General features: G+C 51.0%; 1 protein-coding gene across 6 annotated transcripts in view; it reads right to left on the bottom strand.

Annotated features, from left to right (window-relative positions):
- TBC1D10A (TBC1 domain family member 10A) overlaps window positions 1-20,842 on the bottom strand; it is a 29,591-nt gene extending 8,749 nt beyond the window's left edge. For 2 of the 6 annotated variants that reach the window (XM_036908797.2, XM_057491925.1), the window contains exons 1-3: window positions 20,549-20,685; window positions 19,326-19,467; window positions 2,812-2,911 (exon numbers count right to left, since the gene is read on the bottom strand). In XM_036908797.2, the coding sequence (XP_036764692.1) occupies window positions 2,812-2,911; window positions 19,326-19,342 (117 nt within the window). In that variant the 5' untranslated portion in view covers window positions 19,343-19,467; window positions 20,549-20,685. Of the gene's footprint in view, window positions 1-2,811; window positions 2,912-3,692; window positions 3,819-19,325; window positions 19,468-20,548 lie in introns of all 6 variants that reach the window. The other 4 variants (XM_036908799.2, XM_036908798.2, XM_036908796.2 and 1 more) reach the window with 4 other exon arrangements.
- Window positions 20,843-21,454: the final 612 nt, after the last annotated feature.

Here is a 21,454-nt window from a genome sequence, read left to right as displayed (position 1 = left end):
GTTGCTCAGGACAGTGGGAACAGTACCTGGATATGAGTTTGAATCCCTCACTGACCTTGAGCCAATCAACTCTAATCAATAATAAGATCAGAATGATAATAGCTAGGATTCTATTCGAAAAGGGGAAAAAACATACCTACCATGGGGTCTGACACACAGTCTATGCTCAGTAAATGATGGCTTCCTCTCTACCCATCCATCCCAGGAGGATGCCTGACACACAAGCCCCGGGGCCTTGGACTCGCACCTAACTTCCCCTCACCTGGAAACCCCCTCAAATAATCCCACGGAAAGCTCTCAGAGGAAAAAGAACAGAAGGCCCAGCCTTCCTGATGACCAGTACAAACAAGAGAAAACTTTCCAAGGGTCAGAGAGAGTCAAGAACCAGGAAGGAGATGGGCAGACAAGCTGAAGACAGTGGGGGAAGAGCACAGTGGCTGGTCCTGGGAGCCAAGCTTAAGCTTCCAGGACTGCTGGCAAAGGGGGAGAGGAAGGGAGCATAAGGGAAATACCCCAGACTCTGGGAACAGTTTCCTGCTACTGTGGGACAGCGGTCTCCTTAAGGAAGCCACTCGGTCTGGGCAGGCTTTGGCAAAGGGATGGAGCATAGTCACAGGCCCTTCAGGCTCCCCCCAGGGCCAAGCTCAGCTTGAGTCACCCCTATATCATCACGGCCTCCTGTCTTCCTGGGCCTGCCCCAGGGGAGCCCAGGGATACCTTCAGTCCACTAAGGTTCTCAAAGAGGCCCCATTCTCAGGCCTGGGACTGGGGAGGTGGGAATGGCGAGCCAGGAGCACAGCCAACAGCCAGCCTTTCCCACCCTGGCCTTTGGAACCCTCCTCAGCACAGAGCTGCTGGAGACAGCAATCTCCACCAACAGGCCTTAGAGAAGAGCCAGTGATGACGGTCAGCAAGGATAAAGCCAGAGAAAGTGCTCAGCAAACAGAAAGCACAGGGATTAGGGTTCTCTAAGGCAACGCCTGGGAAAAGGAAAGTTCTGATGACAGTCGAATGAGGCCACAGCCTGCCTAGTGAACTGAGAGAGGGCAGGGCCAGTTTGAGCAGAGCCCTGTGGGGTAAATCAGCATTCCAGTCAGAGACCTGTCTCCCTGCAGGGCCTGGCCCAGCTCCTGGGAATTCAGGATAAATCCAGAAGTGTTGGGTCTGGACCCACTTCCTGTAACAGGTAAGGTCCTTCCTGTGCCATGACTTCCTGACTACGGGGAGAGCCCAAGCCTGTGCAGCCAGGCAGAAAGAGTTCCCAGGGCCATGTGACCACAGCTGAGGTGGTAAGAGCAGAGCAGAAGAGTCAGCCGGGTAGGGTGGGCGCAGCCTCCAGTGTGGCCACTGCTGGGCAGGGGTAGCCCTCAGTCTGTAACCACTGTGCCAAGGAAGCAAAGAAGAGGAAGCGGTACCGGCTGCTCTGCTGAGAGGAGCTCCCCAGTGCTTCCCTTTGGAATCCCCATCTGCAAGGGAGGCTGGGGCAAAAAGGCCCGAGCCACTTCCCTGCCAGCCACTAGTTACCACAGACAATGAAGAGAGAGCTGAAGCTCAGGGTAAGGGCCTGAAGGGGTAAGAAGGCAGGAAAATAGACCCCAAGTTGGGCAGGAAGTAGTCAAGGAACAGCTAGCTTAAAAAATATTTTTAAAAAGAGAAAGAGAAAGATTTTCTAGTAAGCAAAAATAAATACCCCAAAGCTCATACCAGCAAAAAACATCCCAGGCCTGGGTGTGCTGCTTCTCCCATGGGCACAGGGCTTTACATTCATTGGCTCACGGTAGCCTCTCAGTAGAACTGTCTGTCATTCACACTCAACCAAGGAAACTGAGGCTGAGAGGGTGAAGGGACCCAAAGTCACACAGCCATTTAAGGGCATGAAGAGAGGAGGGCAGTGCGGCTGGGCCCATGCTGGTCCCTGACTTCAATCCTGAGCTTTCTGCTAGGCCCTGCAGCCAGCTGTGCCAGCCTGGACCAAACCTATGGGTCAGCTGATGCCAGCATGCCAGCAGGTTCACTCTGCACTGGGAACTTGTGCAGAAGACCCCAGCTGTGAATCTCTGGACAGGCCTCTTGTAGGCCGGAGAGTAACTAGATACTGCCATGGTGGCCAAAGGCATCAACACACACACAGTGGCATTCCTACAGGGGGATAGAGCCAGTGATGAAAGACAGCCCGACTAGAAAAGAACTACTAGGTATTTTCTTTTTTATAAAACCATTAAACTGTGAGATACTTTTTTTTCTTTTTTCTTTGGTCAGGAGGCAAGAGGAAACTCATCAAATGTATCTAGAGGGTGAAGAAGGCCCCTTATGGTGGTGGTGAGGAGTGCAGGCTCAAGAGTTACACTGCCTAGATTCAAATCTCGATTCTACAGGTCATCCATTAAGTAGGGGTATGACTACTACCAACCTCGTCAGGGTGTTGTAAGGATTATCTGAGTCAGGTGCCCAGCGCGCTGCAAGTGTCCAACATACATTAGCCCTTAGTAGTATTATAGAGCCCTCCCTGATAGGTGGTAAGTAGCAATTAGGACTTCTCCCAGGAGGGCTGGAGGAAAGTTGCCTAAGGGCTTTTGCCTAAGAGCAGCTTTGCAGTTTGACTCCAGGAAAAAGTTCTGTGTGAGTCTAAAGTCATCTGGGAGGACCAAGTGAAGGCTGGGCCCTGCCCTCCGGCCAGCTGCCATTCACATTTCAGAGCTAACAGATGGGGACACCTAAGGTGGCTGGCAGTTGGAGAAGCTCCTGCTCCTCCAAGCTGGTAGTACAGTTCCTCCCTCTTCTTCCTTTTCCTCCCAAGGCCAGGCCCCTCACCTTTTTGTGCTTCTTGGCCATCCATTTGTCCCAGTTGTTGAGCATGTCCAGCCACTTGGACTCCCTCTGCCTCAGCACCTCCAGAGGGACTTCCTCCAGCCTGTGGAGCAGAGGGCAGGGTCCATCAGAAGTGCCAAGAGAAGCAAAGGCCCTGGCTGAGGCCCCAGCTGCCAGCCAGGTCAGGCCTCCATTCCCCCCCTGCCCTCCATCCCTGCTGTTCCCTTTGGGGCTGCTAACTCATGAACATCCTAACATAGATGGGAGGGAACACTGTACCCTCCCTGGAAAGCATAGGCTAGAGAGAAACCAAGTTCAGGTGTCCATTCCCTCAGTGTGTCAAGGGGTCAGGGATCACCGTGCCTTTCTGGGCCAGAGGCCTGAGTGCCTGCATCTGTGCACGAGAGCTCAGCATTCCCATCCTGGGTCTGTCTTGATAATAAGTCTCAGTGGACGGCCTGCATACCAGGTGAGGAATTGTATGGAAAAAATAGCTAATCAAGTATAGAAATGACATGTTCACTTCTTCACTCCAGAAAAACTATTTGCTCATAATTTCTCCCATTACGCCCTGGCCCTTTCCCACATCTTGACCTCTGCTCATGCCAGTCCCTTTGCTAGAACAGGTCTTCCAAGTTGTTTCTACCTATTGAAATCCTACATACACTTCAAAGCCCATTAAATATCACTGTATTTGTACATCTGCTAACCAAGCTGCTATCACAGCTATGCTGGCATTGTCCTAAGGCCAGGGGCTCTGAGCAGGCTGTGGGGAAACATTCCTGTGACTAGAGCAAAGTCCCGACCCTCACAGCACGGATGTGCAGCTGAACTCTGAATGCCCACTAGAGCCAGTGGGAAAGCACCTCAGCATGGAGACCCACCCCAGCAGGCAGATGGGCACCAAAGCAGCTGATGCAGGCTGGCGCAGAATCCCTGGCTTAGCCAGAGGCACTTCAAGTGGGCTTCCTCCAAGGAGTGAGTCCCTGGGAATTCAGGACTTCACATAACTGTGAGGGGCAAAGAGAAAGTGGAACTAGCCTTTGTAGGCTGGGTATTCTACATAAGCTTTCTTATTTAGCCTACAGAGCAATACTGTTAAGGAAATAACAACGAAAAAATTTATGTGTACACCTCTTTAAACATTTAAGACTCTCTTCTTAAAATTATTTTTCAAGTGGTGGATTATGGATCTTCTTCATTTCTTTTTTTTGTGTGTGTGCCTTTTTATTTTCAATTTTAAAAAGTACTTGACATTATCAAGAGGTGATACTCAGGACAGGTATCTTGCCAGAGTCAAATAGCAAATCAGTGGAAAAACCCAGACCCAAATCCAAGTTAGATCCTAGCCAAGAGCACACACAGTCCTGCCTACTCTCTCAGAAAGGAGTGCAGGGTCGGAGGCACTCAGGCACTGGGAGGAACAGGACTTGGTGGGGCTTGAGCTCAGCCCAGGCCTCGATCCTCTCTGAAGGAAGGAAATGCGCTGCTGTGACTTTTACTGGTTGGTGAGCAGAGGGAGGGGCAGAGCAGAGGCCTCTGAGACACAAAAGGGCAGGTCCTCTTCTTCAGTGCGTTTCATCTGGGGAACTGCGAAGGCCTGAGAGCAGAGTTAGAGCTGAATAGCTGAGGAGGGATGACAGCTTGGGGCGGACTAGCCCCCTCAATACACAGACAAAGGTCATCCCCCTCTGGCCACTAACCCTCACCACCTGGAGGCAGAACCAGGGCACAACAACACTCCCTTTTCCCTTTCTGTAGGAGAAAAGCAGAAACCACACCTTTAGATCAGGTAATTTACAAACTGACAGATACATGTCTCCAGGCAACCCTCAAACACCCAGGTGGTGGAAACCAAAGGCCCAGGCATCCCAAGACATGCTGTCTCCCAAGACATACAAAGCACTTGCTTGTACAAGTCAGGGGATGAGCCTTCTAACTAAACAAAAAGGGGTGCCCACACTGAGTCAGCAGAAAGTTTGGGCAGTTTTGGGTGGAGATGCTATCTGATTCAATCCCTCCCATTGAGCAGATGAGAAAACTGAGGCTCACAGAGGGCAAGCCTTTTGCCTGAGACCACCAGTTTCCAGAGAATTACCATGTGATTAAATACAGGCCCACCTGACATCTCAACCCTCCAGGCTGCCTTTATTGATAAGATCTAACTGCAGGGCCTCAGAATCCCCATTCTTCCAACTGCAGATACACAGGGCAACACACTCAATTTCTGTGTTCCTTTAAATGATGCCAGATAACAACTCTGGCAGTTTCGAAGCCCCAACATCAAACCTCAAACCGGAATTTCTATTGGGTACAAAACAAATGACCATATTTCCTGAATTCTAAGACACTCCTGATTTTAAGCTACACCATTGATTTGGCAAGATCTCAGAAACAAGTAAAAACCCACCAGTCTTTAAATGTATACATCAACTGAAAGACCCATTTTTATTTTTAAAACCTTAAATTGGGAAAATTTTGAGGACATAATGGTCATTTGAATGGTTTCTCCAAAAGCAAAGGAGTTTAACTCACTTGGAGACGTTAAGAAGGAAGACCTAGAGGTCTGGTTGCGCCCTGCACTCAGCATATAACATGCTCTCAGAGTATGGGCAGGCTTCTCTTTATGTGTAGGATTTCTCCTAAAAAGTTACAGGCTATCCAGTTTTTTTAAATTCATATATCCTTCAGTCTAGTCAGTCAGGATCTCAGAAGGCATCTCATCAGATTGCTGTCTGATGTAGGAATCTCTTCTACAATATGCAAGACCCTTGCCCTCTCTGAGCCTCAGTTTCCCTATATGAGTGAATGGCCTGCCCTGTGAATTGAGTCCTAAAGGATGCCCAAACCATGAGATGAAGATGGGGTCTGGGGCATCCCTGCAAACTGCATGATGATGTAGAGATCCTGACACGGTTTCCTCCTGACAGCGGAGGGAGAATGTGAGCCAGTTTCTAATAACAGGGAAGCTGACCAAATGGCCAGTTTAAGAGACAAAATAGCCCAAGAAGGATGCTTCAGGTCCCCCTTGAGGGTTTCTTTCACCCTGCAGAACCCCTCTTTCCTTAAGGTGGCCTGAGGAAGTCTTTGCAATGACAGCCTGATGAGAGCAGTCCCGCACTCAGCCTCTGCTGCAACTCATCCAGGGATGAGGCCTCATTATCTCCAGGTAAAGCCACCCTACTGTTAAGTTTCTACTGTTAAAACTTCCTTCCCCACATGACACCAGAATCTTCCTGGTACCTTCTATCTGCAATCTCAACACTCCTTTCTAAGGCTGCACATACCTCCCCCACAGCAGCTCTCCTACAGGCACACACATGCATATCGCTGTCACCCACCCCTCTCTCTGCCTGGAAGGCCTGAATATCCTTTCCCCATTCCCAGTCACAGCAACCCTTTCAGGTCCAATGTAACAATGAAAACCTCAACTTCAAGGACACTGGCAGCAACCGTAGTTACCGTTTGTACACCATTTACTACTTACTAATTTCTTCCTAAATGCTTTATATACATTATTCCTGTGAACATTTCATAAGGCTACCATATTATCATTTTCTCCATTTCCAGAAGTAGTATCCAAGACTTAGTACAACTTAAGTATCTCGCTCAAAGCATGTGGCTGGAAGTGACAAAACTGGGATCAAACCCAGGCCTGCCTGACCTCACAGCCTGTGCTCTGGACCCGTGTACTGCCCTGCATGCCCCTGCTCCTACAGGTCACGCCCTCAGCCTCCACACACGCCGCCGTGCCTGCCCAGATCTCACATTAACTGTCCTTTAACCTAAAGACCTTCAGTTTAATTTAGAACACCATTCTCAAAGTTTTTAAACTGAGACCCACAATTAAGAAATATTTTATACTGAGATTTTATATATATATATACAGCCACACATACATACATAACTAAAGTACATTTTATGAAACAATTTACTCTTACATATACTAATGTACTCTGATATTTCCATTTCAGTTGTACATTATATAAATATATACATATGTTTAATGCTAGGAACAATCCCCTAAAATTGATTTCAGCACTAATTCATTAATGAATCAACACATGGTCTGAAATGAACACTTCATTACAACTTGCTCATATGGCTCAGCACTGTCCCTCCATAACTGAACTGGGTCTTGAACTACTTCTGTAACTCCTACTATGTACCTCACAGGTGTTCAACAGGTGCCTGTCCAGTTTTTCTCCATGACATCATTACTTTCATGTGCATTGCATTCAGAGCTAAAGCCACTGCTGCTTATAGCAATTTTATTTGTGTCCCTAATAGCCCAGTAAGGTGGATTCCTTATAGATAAACTACTTTTTCCATATGGTCCATGAGAAACTTGATCCAATCAGAGAGTCCATATGATCTGGGCAAAGCCACAAAGTTAATACATTAAATGGCAGAACCAGGGCTTCCCCTCTGCCACAGTGACTCATGTGCTCTTCTGACTCCCCAGGGGAGGCGGTGGGGAAATCAGGTCATCTCCAGATGCCACCAAGGGGTTCTATCTCTGGCCCCCAAGTCCCTGGAGACAGTCTAACCCCCTCCTCCAGTGCTCTGACTGCCCCAGTGAGCAGCCTGCCCCCGCTTGAGGGAGAGAGGCACAGAGGAGACAAATGTAGGCAGCCAGAGAGTGACTGAGTCCAGATTCTGTCAAGCTCTCAGGCTGTGCTGTGCCATGCCATGGCCCAAGGCAGCAGTGACACTCTGCTGACCCCCTCGTCTGCAGGCTCCCAGGTCCCTAGCCTTCCCCACAAACCCAGAAGCTGGAGGCTTCCAAGAGCTCAGAAGGCCAAGACAGGTTCCTATGGCTACCAATACCAAAGACTGGGGCTCTCTCTCCCCTTGTCCTTTCAATCATCTGCTTTCTGCCCAAGCACACCTTAGCCCCTCTGGCTGGTAGACTCAGTCAGATGTGGTGCCCATACCCATGACCCCTTTATCCGACAGTGGAAGATAAACCTTGGTCCCAAGGAAGCAGTCTAACCCCATCCTTCAAGCCTCAATCTCCAAACCAGCCAAACAAGAGAACTACAGCCCAAGCACAAAGCCCAAGGTCACTGATCACAGGATTGGCCCTACTCATCTCAACCACTGGTGGGGGCCAGGTAGGTGTGGGGGAGAGTGAGCAGAGCGGGGACCTTGAAGTCAGTCAACATAGGTTTCCGTTCCAGCTCCTCGACCTGGAAGACTGTGGGCAAACTATTGGCCCTCCCTAAGTCTCAACTTCTTCATCTGTAACTGGGACAATAATACACACCTCACACACAGGCTACAAGAAATAAACATATACAAGGGCCCAGCCTGGTAGGTAGCCAGCAAACAGTAGTCATTACCACTTTTTTTTTTGGTATTTGCAGCTCACCTAACACTTTCACATCCCTTTTCGCATCTGTCGGGTCCATATACACACACAGTGGTGCAGGATTATCCCCATTTACCCATGAAGCAACTGAGATCCAGAGAGGTTAAGCAATTTACTCAATGACACATAGACCGTAACTCCTAGTTTCCTACCCCCACTCTACCATATTATGGCTGTGTAACATGGGGCAGCCTGCTCCACTCTATGAGCTTCCAATTCCCCACCTGTAATACGGGGGCAATGCCACCTCCATAGAGGGCAGCAGTAAAGACCACATGAAGCAGTAAGTGCTGACATATTTCCAGCACTGGCCATGTACTAGCTCTGCCAAGCACTACATATGCACACAATTCCCCAAGGAAATAGTTTTTATTATCTCCATTTAATAGGCAAGAAGACTAAAGCTCAGCATGGTTGAGTATTCTGCCTAAGGGTACACAGCCTGGAAGTGGAGGCTGTCACTTAAGCACTAAACTATCCAATAAATACAAAGTGCTCCACATGTAACAGGGCCTCAAACCTGTCGCATTCCCTTTCCTCTTCTTTACCACCCAGTAAAGAACCACTATGTCTATGCTGAGTGGGGCAGGGGTGAGCAACACAAAAGTGTGGAAACTTGGGAAGTAGATGTGCAGAGAGAGCACAGCCAATCACAGATCCAGGGAAAACCTTCCTTCCCCCACCCAAAGCTGGAAAAATAACTGAGGATAAACAATAGGCTGACCTACTTTGCATGTTGGATAACAACCTCTGGAGTTCATTAACCTAAGAGGTGGTAATGACTGAAAGTATAAATAGCTTTTATGCCAACTCCATAATAATGGATGATGGGAAACTGGAATGCAGGAGAGGGTGTGGGTTGGTGGTATACAAATGGATGATGGTCGGGGCTGGGAGGCCTGTGAGATCACCCAGTGAGTCTGTCCCCTCTCCAGACAGCCAGGGGGGCCTACAGCCCAGAGGGTGAGTGATTTGTCCAACACCAAGCTGTGAGTCAGTGTGGAAGGGGAAGATGGTCTACAGCAGCCTGACACTCCCTGCTGCAGCCTGGCAGCCCCTGGCTTAGAGGCAGGGCAGTGTCCAAGGCTCCCTGTCTGGTGAGAGAGTCTGGCTTGCTTTACTCTGCCTGACGCTCCATGCAAGCGAGTCTGGGCCTGCCTCCTTTTCCCATTAGGAATTCCCTGGCTTTGCTCCGTCCAGCCCTGGTCAGTGCACCCTTTGCTGGCCTCAATGCCCTGGGCCTCTGTCCAGTTCTCTCCTCTGCTCAGTTCCACACCCCCTCAATGTCAGACAGAAGAAACAGTTCCTTCAGACACTAGCCTCGCTAGCTCCCCAAAGCAAGGAATCTCCCCTCCTCTACCCCTACTCAGCTAGGGAAAGGCAGAGACCACAACAGAAACCCCCAGGGCAGCTCTCCCTGACAACTTCTGAAAGGTTTGGAAACTATTCTTAATGGAAGACTTCCCTTCCCTAAGCCCACACCCTTACCAGGCAGAGTACTACTTGAAATTTCCCACCAGCAACTGAGTCCTCAGATCACAGTCTCACTACGGGCACCTGGGGGATCACCCTGACTCATGTATGGCCCCCTTACCCATCCTTACCAAATTGTTAGATCTTACTAAATTTGTTTTGACTCACTGCTGACTTGAAGGTCCCTCCTCTTCTGACCTAGTCTGAAGGTCTAAACTCCTTCAAGGCTCCCTACCGCCCTCTCTGTCCAGCAGAAACCTCAAGCTCTGGCTCTCAGGCCCTGCAATTCCCTCTGAACATCCATCCCTCTTTTCTCCCCAGTCCTATGTCTAGGCGGCCCTCTCTGAGCTGCCATCCCTCACTCCTACCCCCACTCCAAATCAGTCCCACTCATCTTCTGAGGCCTTATTCAGAACTCCCTTTCATTTCTACAGTCTTCCCTAACTGCTTCAGGGACAGAACACAGTCAGTACCTCATTATAGTCCATACACATCTCTCTACAGCCTGAGTTCCGAAACCCAGAACCTATAAAGATGAATAAAATGCTGACCCTGCCCTTGAGGAGGTCAGTCTGGCAGGGGAGACAGATGGGTGAGTAAATAACTAGCATACATAGAAGTGTTACCACAGAGCATGCAGAAAGTGCTAGGAGACTGCAAGAAGCCCACAGGGTCAGGGCAGGGGTGCCGAGGTAAAGCTTTGAAGGGGAGCTGACTTGTGAGATGGTCCTTGAAGAGCATCAGGAAGAGGCCAGGGGAGAAAGGGAAAAGGACACACCAAGCAGAAGACCCAGAATGAGCAAGTACGAGGTAACAGAAAAGGGCATGGCTCCTCTGGGGAATGTGAACAGTCCAGTGGAGCGGGTATAGCTTCTCCACCCAACTATCCACTCTGCAGAGGCAGCATTCCATGAGAAGGTGTGCTTCCGGAGGCAGGGGCTCTGCCAGTCTCATTCTCTGCAGTGTGTCCTGGGCCTAGGACAGAGCCTGGTACCTAGATGATGCTTAAAAAATGTGCACTGACAGATTAATTAGCTTTGTGACCTTGGGCACTCTGAGTTTCAGTTTTCTCCACAGTAAGATGGGAATACTGTCTTCTACCTTATGATCAGGAGGTAAAGCACAGAAAGTTCTTGATAAAGGGCACCCCCTCTCTGGCCTGATAACCAGTTTTGGACCTTCCTTGAAGCTCAGCAAAGGGCTGAGCACAGATGTGCTTTATGACAGCCTTTCATAACATTATAATTCCAATATTTAATTAACATAACTGAATGTTACAACGCTTACCAGGCACTTGCTATGCACCAGACATGGTGCTCAGCACTTAACTTACATGATTTCATTTAATCCTGACAACAAGCCCATGAGAAAGGCCCTCCCATTATCATCTACCCCGCCTTCGGCAGATGAAGAAACCCTGATTTCCAGCAGCCAGTAACTATCCAAGATCCGGGGTGAGTAGAGCAGAGCCCTGGGAGGTGAATCCAAGCCCTGCTCTTCTCCCACTCTATCATTCAACTCCAGCACTGAGTGCTGTCCACAAGGCTAGGTATGCACAAGCCTTGTGCCTGGGGAGCCTGGAACTTAGTGAGCTCAGAGCCATAAACTGTGCAATGCTTGGCAAGTTACTTGACCTCTTTGGGATTTGATATCTGCATCTATAAAATGGGGTTGTGATGACAACTATGTCTCACAGAATTAAAGAAGGTGGTGTCAGTGAAAGCCTGGTCCACCATGCAGGTTCCTCTGTGAAACGGCCTTACCATGTGACTGTGCTTGAAGGATGGAGAAGGTCACACACAGGCAGGACAGGAAGCCCAGGATGAAAGTCTACAAGGGACACAGGCGGGTGGTGGTAATTATGAAGAAAACTCAAGTGACTGCCACCACCCAAGAGGGTAGAGGCCCCAGGCAGCTCTACGGTAGCATGTTTTGAGTTGAATCTCAGGAGACCCACCTCTATTCTCACTTCTGCTTTACCTTTATAGGCCAAGGAAAAGGCAGATCAGGACCTCAGTGTCAGGGTCACCTGAAGACTGTTCCAAATGACTTCTGTGCAACGAGTGGGGGATTCCCTAGCAGGCCAGAAAGCTCAAGACCACCAGCTGAGTGGGACTGGCTGCTGCCTTATCCCCAAGGCCAAGGAGGTGGGCAGAGCATACTTAGGAATCAGGGTCTTCACACCCAGGCTCATTCTTGCACCATTATGCCAAAGGCCTGAAGTGAATCTCAGAGGATAACTCACACTTGAATTATAAGAGCCACCATATACCACAAAGCCCTTACTTTGCAGCAGGCACTATGCCGGGCACTTTGCCAACATCACCTCCCTGAATCCTTATAACACTCCCTCTCCCAAGGCCACCACCTGGCCCACTCACAGACCCAGAGAGGCCACATGGCTAGAAAGTGACAGAGCCAGAAGTCAAAGCCAAGTCTGCTGATGTCTTGAACCCAGGTTCTCCCAGGCCCAAATTTTTTTTGTGAAACCAAGATAGAGAGAGAAAGTAAAGCAGCACAACCCTTCAACAGGGGCTGGCTGGTAAGGGTCGCTTGTGGACCCAGAGGCCGCTGGAGGGGAACACGAGTTCTCTACACTAGTTCCTGGTCCCCTTCACTACCCAGTTGCTCCTGCCTTGTTTTGGGGCACAGGGCTGTGTGTCGAGACCTGGAACAGAATGTGTGCCATTCACCAGAATAACTCAACAACAGAAACAACTAAAAAGCCTACTAGGAGAAGTGCAGACACTTGGGGCTGGGCTAAAGTCCTACGGCTGGGACAGGAATGGAGAGGAGAGGCCACACAATGGCCACTAGCTTTGACAAGATAGAAAATTGGGAAGGAGCAATCCTGGGTTCCAGACCCAGTTCGGTCACTTGCTCAGCTTCAGTTCCCTCATCTGTAAATGGGGTAAAATAAAGCTTACCCTTACTGATTTCCTCTTGCTCCTGTAAGGATAACTACAAGGCAATAGGAGTGAAAGCACTTTGCAGACCAAAAAGCTACACAAAGCATCCTTTAATTTGATTATACTCCCCCAGACAGGAGGGCTAGTGGTCCTATGCTCAGAGAGGTCCTCTCACAAGCAGAACAGAGTAGAGGATGCTGGAAGCACTAGCCTTTGTGGGCTGTGCAATGACGACCCCCTGCACTTATGTGGCACCTCATAAAAAAACTTCTCAAAGCACTTTTCACATACCCCAAGATGAGCCTCAGAATGACAGAAGCAGAAGAGCTCTTCAACATCATCCCATTAAAACTGCTTTGCTCTATTATGTTGGGGAAACTGAGACTTAAACTTTATCAGGTCACACAGCTGGTTAGGGACCCAGTGAGGCCCAGGACTCAGGTCTCCTGACCCTTGTGCAGCAGTCTTTGCTTACACTATGCTCCTAATCCAGTTATCTGATTTGATCCTCACAATCCTTTTGTATATACAAGCCACACCTTCAACTGCTTGTTGAATGTCTACAACTTCCCGGCTAGGCTCTAAGTCCTGGGAGGGCAGGACCAGGTCTGTATCCTCTGAGCCTAGCACACAGCTGCACACATAGTAAGCACAGGATGAAAAAAAGGGAGCATTAGTCCTGTGGTCAGGTGTGGGGCCATCCTAAGTTACACACTACAAGGGTCAGTGGTTGGAGCAGGCAGTGGCACTTTGACTCCTGTGCCTGGTTCAGAGCCCTCTCCCACTAGCAGCAAAAATCCCACATTTGCAGCCAGAATCTCTCATCTCTGAGAGATGACTCGTGGTGCCCTAAGTGCTGAAGGCTTTTCTCATAGGCACGGCCTTGCTCCTACCTGTCCCAGCTGAGGCACTAGACCCAGGAACAGAATAAAGACACAAGATGAGGCCTCATCAGCCCTCAGCTGCCATCTGCCTCCCCTCGATCATTTTATGCTGTGCTCAAAGGCCCAAACCTCCCCTCCCCAGCTGCACACACCACCCTAGGGTGAATTTGTTGTGCCCTCAGGCCTTCCTCCTCTCTCCTCGGAGAGGATTCTGCCTTTCCTTGCAGCCTTCCTTGACATCCAGTGTTTTTATTGGGCAGAGACCACAAAGCTCAGTACTACTCATCCACCCCTCCCAACCAGGCCAGCTACCCCGCTCTCCTACTGCAGACAAAGAATCCCTTGATGTGCCCTGGGCCTGCCAGCCATGCCAGGCACCTTGAGGAGACCAGGGCTGCAACCAAGCAGAGTCAGCAGCAGCCCACTGTCTACTTCAGAGGAAGGCCACACCTGGCCTTCCCTATCTGTGACCAGAAGGCCCCAGGATGGGTTCTGTGAGAGGCAACTTCAGCTTGTCCCAAGCCTTCCCAACTTCCCGTCAATCCACACAGCCAGTCAGGCCCCATGCCTACCAATTTGCTGGCCTCTCTATCCTCATAGCTCCAGACCAATTCCTGGCCTCTTCAGAGTCCTTTTGGGGTGTCCCAAACTCTCCCTACTGGTCTCACTGCCTGCAGGCCTGCTCCTCTTTAAGCCATCTTCCACACCAGCACCACACTGGCCTTGATGAAACACAGGAGACAGCCTGCCATTCAAGGCTAGGTATGGCCAGCCCAACCTACTTTCCTAGCCTCCCCTTGCTTCACATCCTCCTCCTGCCATCTGCTCTTCTTGTCACCTCTACTCTTGGCACACGACAGTTCTCAAACAGCTTGCTTCTGTGGGGACTTAGCACATGGTTCCCTTCCATCCAATGGAATGCTCTTCCTTGCTTTTTCTGAGGCCTGGACCAAATGCTGCTGCTTCTTTCTGGGCTCCTATAGGTGGAGTTAGATGCTTCTTCCTATATATTCCCAGAACAACCATACACCTCAGTTTAGTCTTTATCGCTCAACACTGTAATGATTTATTTGTGGTTCTATTTTCAACCAATCCATGAACCTCTTAAAGGCAACAAGATCCAGACCTCTTGTTCAGTTCTGTATCCCTTGTCTCAGTCACAGGGGCTGGCAAAGAAAGTGCTCAATACGTTTTGTAAATAAGCTCACTGATAAAATGGATAAGCTGGCGAAAGTAAGCCTTGGCTTTCTCTCCCAGGCTCCTGAACCTCCTGCCTATTTCCATACCTGAAGAGCAGCAAGTAGCTAAGCTGTGACAGCTCCTGAGGAGCTGGACAGGGCACGGAATGGAGTAGGGTGGGGTGGGATGGAAAAGGGAAAGAGAAAGATGACGTAAAGAACACCGAAGTTGGCAGCTGCCCTGAAATCCTGGATAGGATGGTGAAGCATCAGGAACATGGGTTTGCCAGTGATGCAGCCAGGACGTTTTCTACCTACTGGGGGGTTCCCTGGGTCTAGGAAAGTTGCGGATTGCCAGGAGCAGTAAAAGCAACTAAAGGAGGACTCCTTCCCCTCAGGTGTGCTGCCTGTAGCACAAAGAAAGCGATCAGTTAAGGCACTGAACATGGGTAGATGATGACTGGTTCTGCCCTGGTGGGCAATGCATCCTGGCATGGAGGCTCAGTTGTCTTCGAAGGAGGAACAGAAGGAGCAGTGCCATGTGGCTGGGGTAGCAATGAGCTGAGAGCTGAAGATCTGGGATCCCTCCCTAATCTGGCTCCATTGTTAACTGACTATGAGGCTTCTCCAAGCCTCAGATTCCTCACCTGCTTGGGGAGCATAATCCTTGCCTTACCTACAAAGAAACATTCTTCCAAAAGACCCACATCAGAGTCAGACGACCATTAGGCAGTATTTTGGGGTCAAGAGCAATGCAGTGTAGACTCTGGCATATGGGAGGGCTAGACCAAGCCTGATGTGGTCAGGCTTGCAGGGTGTCCCCCAGGACCTTTCCCACTGGGTCTTTCTCTGACCTGGCTGGCTATGGACTTTCACTGTTCTGAGACCTGCCTTGCCCTCCCACACTGGGATGGGGAGGTAGCCAAGTTCCTGCTAAATGATGCTCTGGTCCAGAGGCCTTAGGGACTGTTGAGCACCTGCCAGTCTGCTTGCTGCCGCCTTAGCAAGGCTTAGTCACTGGATTCAGCATTGAGAAACAGGTTCTGGTCCCAGTCCTGCCATTCACCAGCTGGCAAACCTTAGGCACTTGTATTCTCAGATCTTCAGTGTGCTCATCTACAGAATGGGAATAACCGCCTTTCTCAGGGAAAAGTGAAGGCTCACCATTGGTTAGGATTCACTCTGCCCACAGGGGAGGGACCTCCATGACACTCATCATCACAGCCAGAGATGGACAGTAGAAAATGAGAAGACAAGACCATTAGCTACTCCGGTCTTTAAGAGGAGGAAGAACATTCACTGAGCACCTGTTGTAGACCAGGCTCTTTTCAAATAAATAATCAGTTCATTTAAACCTCACAAAAACACTGCAAAGTCAGTATTATCATTTCAATGTGAGAAACTGAGGCTTAGAAAAGTAAAGCAGTATGTCACAGACAGCCAGACTCCAGAGGAGGGTGAGGAGGGAGCACAGAGCACCTTCCTTCTCCCACCTCAGTGCAAGCAGATTGGGTTTGGCTGGAGCAGAGCCAGGCCTTACTGGCCCTCTGGAGGTCCTGTTTCAGACACAGATGCTGGGAGCACAAAACATCAAGCAGGCCCTACTGCCTTATCTCTTTCCCACAGCTTAGGATTTCCTAGCAGGCGGACACATAGGCACCTTCCCAGAGCGGCAGCTGGTGTGCTGACCCCCTCCGTCACCAAGTCAAATCTTGTCTGAGGCCCTAGAACACCCACAGGGCCACCAAACCAGATTTTCCTTTGAAGCTGGAAGAAGAGAAGGAGAAAAAAATGGAAGGCCTATGGTCTAGAGTCACAGACTAGGGCTCCACATGTGCGGCTGCCTCCTTCCAGCTGGACCACCCAGGGACACTCCGCTGCCACTCCATGCTCTCCTGGGAACTGTAATAGCTCAAGAAAAGAGGTTGCTCTGAGCTTCCAAACTGGGGAAGTTGATGGGAAGGCAGGGAGGCAGGCTCTGGCCTGCCAGGAGGGCCCTGGCCCTACCCCAACAAAAACTGGCACAGACCAAACTACAGGGATGTCAATTAAGCCAGTTCTATGATTCCCAAAGCCAGAGGGCTGCCATAGTTGGCTAGGAGTAGTAGAGGATCCAGGGAGGAACTGAATCAGAAGACTATACTGCTATTCCAGATGTTTCTCCCTAGGCCTGACTAAGATCCCTCTCCCCCCTAACAGGAAGCCAACACCCATGGGATCCCAGACAGCATAGCTCACTTCATCTGGCCTGCAGCACCGAGCAGACTGAAGCTGAGTGGGAAGTCCAGCCTCAGGAGGCCGGTCCTAGTAGTCACACGGTAAAAGGAGAGGGAGGTCAGGGACTCGCCTCTCTTAGGCCATCTCCCTCAGGCCAGGAGATCTGGTATCCAACCGGCATGCTTCTTTTCCAACCCCTTCCCTCCATGCTGCAGAGGGGATGCCCCAGACAGGTCTGCTCATCTACCCCAAAATAATAGTAATGGTAACATCACTCTTCCTACACTTCTCTGTTAAGGACACTTATTTCTCCTCCTCTGGACCTTCCCAGGCTTCAACAACCTGCTGGGACCCCAGCCACACCAAAAAATGACTACTACTAGCACCCCTGTCTGTGCCCATGCCACCCACTAGGCCCGTCGCTGGCTGGTTGTTTTCTTGCCTCTCCACACTTAATAGCTACTGCTCAAGAACAGACAGACAGGGACAACCTCAGAACCACCAAACTTTCCCTGCAGGTGGTTTAAAAGACAAACAAGGTGAAAAATGGAAATTGCTTAGAGCTGGGAATTGGGAGTTCTGGGTTCAATTTCTGACTTTGCTCCTACTAGACTGAAGGAGTGAGGCTCCACTTCTCTCAGGCCTCAGTATGATGATGGTCATCTCTAAGGCCACTTTCAGCTTTCTTACTTAAAATGTCTGTCAGTAAATGTCACTCAGTAAGTAATATTAATTGGGCATTTACCTCTCTGCAGGCCTGAGGAGAGAAAGGTGAATATGCCTAGTTCCAGCCCTGAAGCTGATCAGGTTCATGAACTAGTAATGACAACATACTCTTACCCTTGCTGGGCTGTCCCTGTTAGCCTCCCACCAAGGGAGTCAAAAGTGCTGAGCTAAGCCAGGGAAGGTGAAGACAGGCAGGTTCCTGCCAGGTACTGTCCTGATGTGGGTGTCAGAAACCCCGGGTTAAAGTCTTGGTTCTGCCACTAATATGCTGTGTGATCTTAAGCAAGTTATTCTCCTCTCTGGGCCTGTTCCTCATCTATTTAATAAGTAAGTGCTGGGCTGGTCAATTTCTTAAGATCCCTTCCAGCTCAAAAAGTCTATGATTTTACATACCCATGCCACGTACCTATCAGTCAACTGAGCAGGGTAGCCTCTGATCTTTCTTCTCCATCCCCTCGCCCCCAGCAACTGTCAAAACTGACCTTCTTGAGACAACCTTTGGCCCAGGATGGCCGAAATGGACCTTTAATCTGAAGCCAGAGTCCCCGCCTTCTCTACTGCAGCCGTCAGTGCTACTGTTTCACTTCTCTGGGATAGCACATGGACTCCTAGCCCTCAACCACGAGACTGAGTTCAGGGCGGTCACCCTTAAACTTCCCATAACTTCCCCTCTATGGCCTTGGGCAGGGACTTGCTTTTGGCTTTTTGGAACCACAATATAAACTAAGCAGGAAACATCCATGCTTTCAGACACCAGAGATTTTATGTTGACCAACAGGGTCAACAAAGTGAAGCAGGGAGAGAAGAGGGGACCTGGGTTCCAACCTCAGCCCCAGCCCTACAGACACCAGTGATGCCGAGGGCATCTGCAGAGCCTGGGTTTGCTGATGGAGTTGGGGAAGACAAACGTCTGGCTGCCAGGTTGGGGACTACAGCTAAAGGGAGGTACTCCCACTGGGGCCTCTCTGTCTGCAAATACCAGAGGTATGCCCTCATTTTTCTCCTGAATTCTCAGACCCTTAGAAGGAAAAAAAAAGAAAACTAACATTTTCTGGGCCCCTACGTTTGACAAGCACTGTGCTAGGCACCTTAGCATACCTGAACTCATATACTCCACATAGTAAATTTGCGAGTAGATATTACTGTTGCCCTTTACAGTGAGTAAACAGGCTCAGAAATTCAGGATTCTTGCCAAAAGGTCACACAGCCAGCAAATGTGATTTCTTCCTAAATCTCACCTTTTCCCACTATATCACACTGGTCTGTATACCCTGAGATCTGGTTAACTGTCTGATAAGCTTGTAGTAGCAGGAATTTCTCTCTCCTGGAATTCACCAGCAAATCTGAGTTCTTACTTCCAGGAAACCAAAAATGCAACAAGGAACTCCTTTCCCACCTTCTCAAGACCCCATCCCTCCCAGGGCCCTGACTGCTGGTAACTGCTCCTCAAATAAAAAATACACCCCAAGTCCCTTTTGGGTTCTTACAAGCTAATCTCTGGGGAACTGTGACAAAGCATCAAGTTAGGGTGAGAGATAAGAATGGGGTGCTCTCTGAATCCTGTAGACTAGGTTTACCCTGCTCTGAGCAAATAGGGAGAGGCTGCAAGGAACAGAAGAGAGGAGAAAACTCTCTTTAGGGGAGGGGCCTACACTTGTCCAAAGGAGGAGGAGGCCTAGAGAATATGAGGCTTGGGACTGGGGAAAATCCCGGAAGTGACTTTTAAAGGGCTGTTTGTGTGGGGCGGGGTTCTTACAGATGGTGAAGGCACATAAGCCACAAGAGGGGCTGCAGGAGCCTTGGACAGTCACAACTGGTCAGAGAAGAAGAGGAAAGAGCCTCTGGAGTAGGGTCATGGCTGAGTCTCTGGGCCTCCACAGATGATTATATGGGGCTGTCTGTTGAAGGGGAGGCACATCACAGGGAAGGCTTGTCAGTTCTGTGCAGAACACTGGTACCATGTGACAGGACAGATGGGATGGGCATGGGGTCTGGGGTCCATCTTTCCTTAAAGAGACTACCAGCCCACACATATGAGCTCTGTATGTATGGGCTCAGGGAGTTCTGTGCAGCAGAGTATGGCTGCCCAGTTTACCCAGCTTGGGGGGAAGGTGCTGCTCCATCACCTCACACTTATCTGCCTGCCAGCTGGGTGCCTGGGTGCTCTGCGGGTGGGGAATCTGGGTGTGCTATGAGGAGGGGCTCTGCTGTCTTCCTGCCTGCCCCCCACATCTGTGTTTTGGGAGGAGGTGATGTTTCCACAGCATACATGGAGACAACAGACAGTTTGTCTGGAGGGGAGGCACTGTCACCCTCTGTGTACTAGGAAAGGGGAGTGTCTGCCTACCTGTTGCCAGTGACAGCAAGTGAAAGCTGCCTCTGAGGGAGGGGAGCACTCTCTGACCCCCCACGAGGGGCAGGGTCTTTCTGTGCCAGCGTGGGCCATGTCTGTGAGGAAGCTGACCAATGTCAGTCCTAGAGTGGGGTGGGGGCAGGGCAGTCTGTCCCTCTGAAGTCTGCTTAAGGCGTCCCCCTGGGGTGGGGGTGGTGGGGTGGGGGTGCCCACGCCTGGGGGATGGAGTACGGAGAGTATCTGTCTGTTGGGGGAGGGGCAGCCATCTGTGAGCCTGTCGGGGGCAAAGTCAGTCAGCCCCAGGGCCCAGGGAGCAAAAGCAGGGCTGGGACAGGTGTCTGTCGTTCTGTCCCCTTCCTGGGAGCGGGTCGGTCTGTCTGGGGTTGGTGGGGGCAGGGAGGAGGTGGGGTTGGCCTGTCTGTCCCTAGGTCAGAAATGCAGGCGAGGGTCTGGTCATCTGCCTGGGAGGGGTGGTGGGGGTGGGGCAGGGGAGAGGAGGAGTCGGAGTCCCTGGTCGGGAAGGGGATTTGTTCGTCGTCCGTCCTAGGGGTGGCCCTGTCCGTGTCGAGGCCCCCACGCCGCGGGCCCCCGCCCGGGCTCCGGCCCCGAGCCCCGGCGCTACTCACGCGCCCTCGGCGCCCTGCGAGCCCACGATGAAGCCAAACTTGTCGATGCGGCGCTCAGCGAAGCCGTTGGCCTCTGAGTCGGAGCCGAGAGAGCTGAGCTCGTCGGCGGCTGTGGCGTCGGGGCCCGGAGCCAGGCTCTCCCGGGTCTCCGACAAGCCCTCCTCGGCCGCGGGCGTGCGCGGCCCGTTCTCTCCGAGGCTCCTCGCCATCCCTGCCGCGCCCGCCGCCTCAGCCTGAGCGGCCACCTCCGCCACCTCAGCCGCCGGGCCACCGCCGACGCCACCGATGCCCCGCCCGCGCACCGCACCCATTGGCCGCCGCAAGGCTGGGGGCGGGGCCCCAGGCCCTCCAGGGAGCTTCGCCCCACGCCCAATGGGCGCCACGAACCCCAGGGCCCGCCCATCTTCCCCAGGGTGGCGCCAACCGGCCCGACGTGACGGGGCGGGGCAGCAGGCACCCGAAGCCCTCCTCTCCGGGCTGCCAATCAAGAGAGTTCACCTGAACCAGCAACTCGGGCATTTCCGGGTTGGCCTTTGGCCCCTCGCCGGCCTGTCACCTGCAGCTCTGCTCCAGCAAAGACCAAGGGCGTCCGCTGGGGATTCCGCATCTGCCTCCTGAGCACCAGCTCCAAGCAAAACCGGAGGGCGAGGGACGTGGGTGGGGATTGTTTCTCACATTCATTTGAGCAGCTTTGGGAGACCCAAGGTGGTTCCAGGGACTTGCCCAGGGATAGTCGGTGGCTTTAAAGACTCAGGCTGAGCTCCTTCAGCAGACCCTTTCTCCTGCTCACTGTTTCTGGGGCTTTAACTTGTGGGATACCTAATTAATGACCAAGTTTACTGAGCCACTCGCTGCCCCAAGTTCTTTCTCTTGAATCATTCTCCTCAGCTTTGAGACATACATAAT

Source organism: Manis pentadactyla, chromosome 14, assembly GCF_030020395.1.
Source record: "Manis pentadactyla isolate mManPen7 chromosome 14, mManPen7.hap1, whole genome shotgun sequence".
In the NCBI taxonomy this organism is placed as follows: Eukaryota; Metazoa; Chordata; class Mammalia; order Pholidota; family Manidae; genus Manis; species Manis pentadactyla.
Note: the sequence above shows the minus strand (reverse complement) of the source record. Positions and strands in the feature narration are given on the sequence as shown.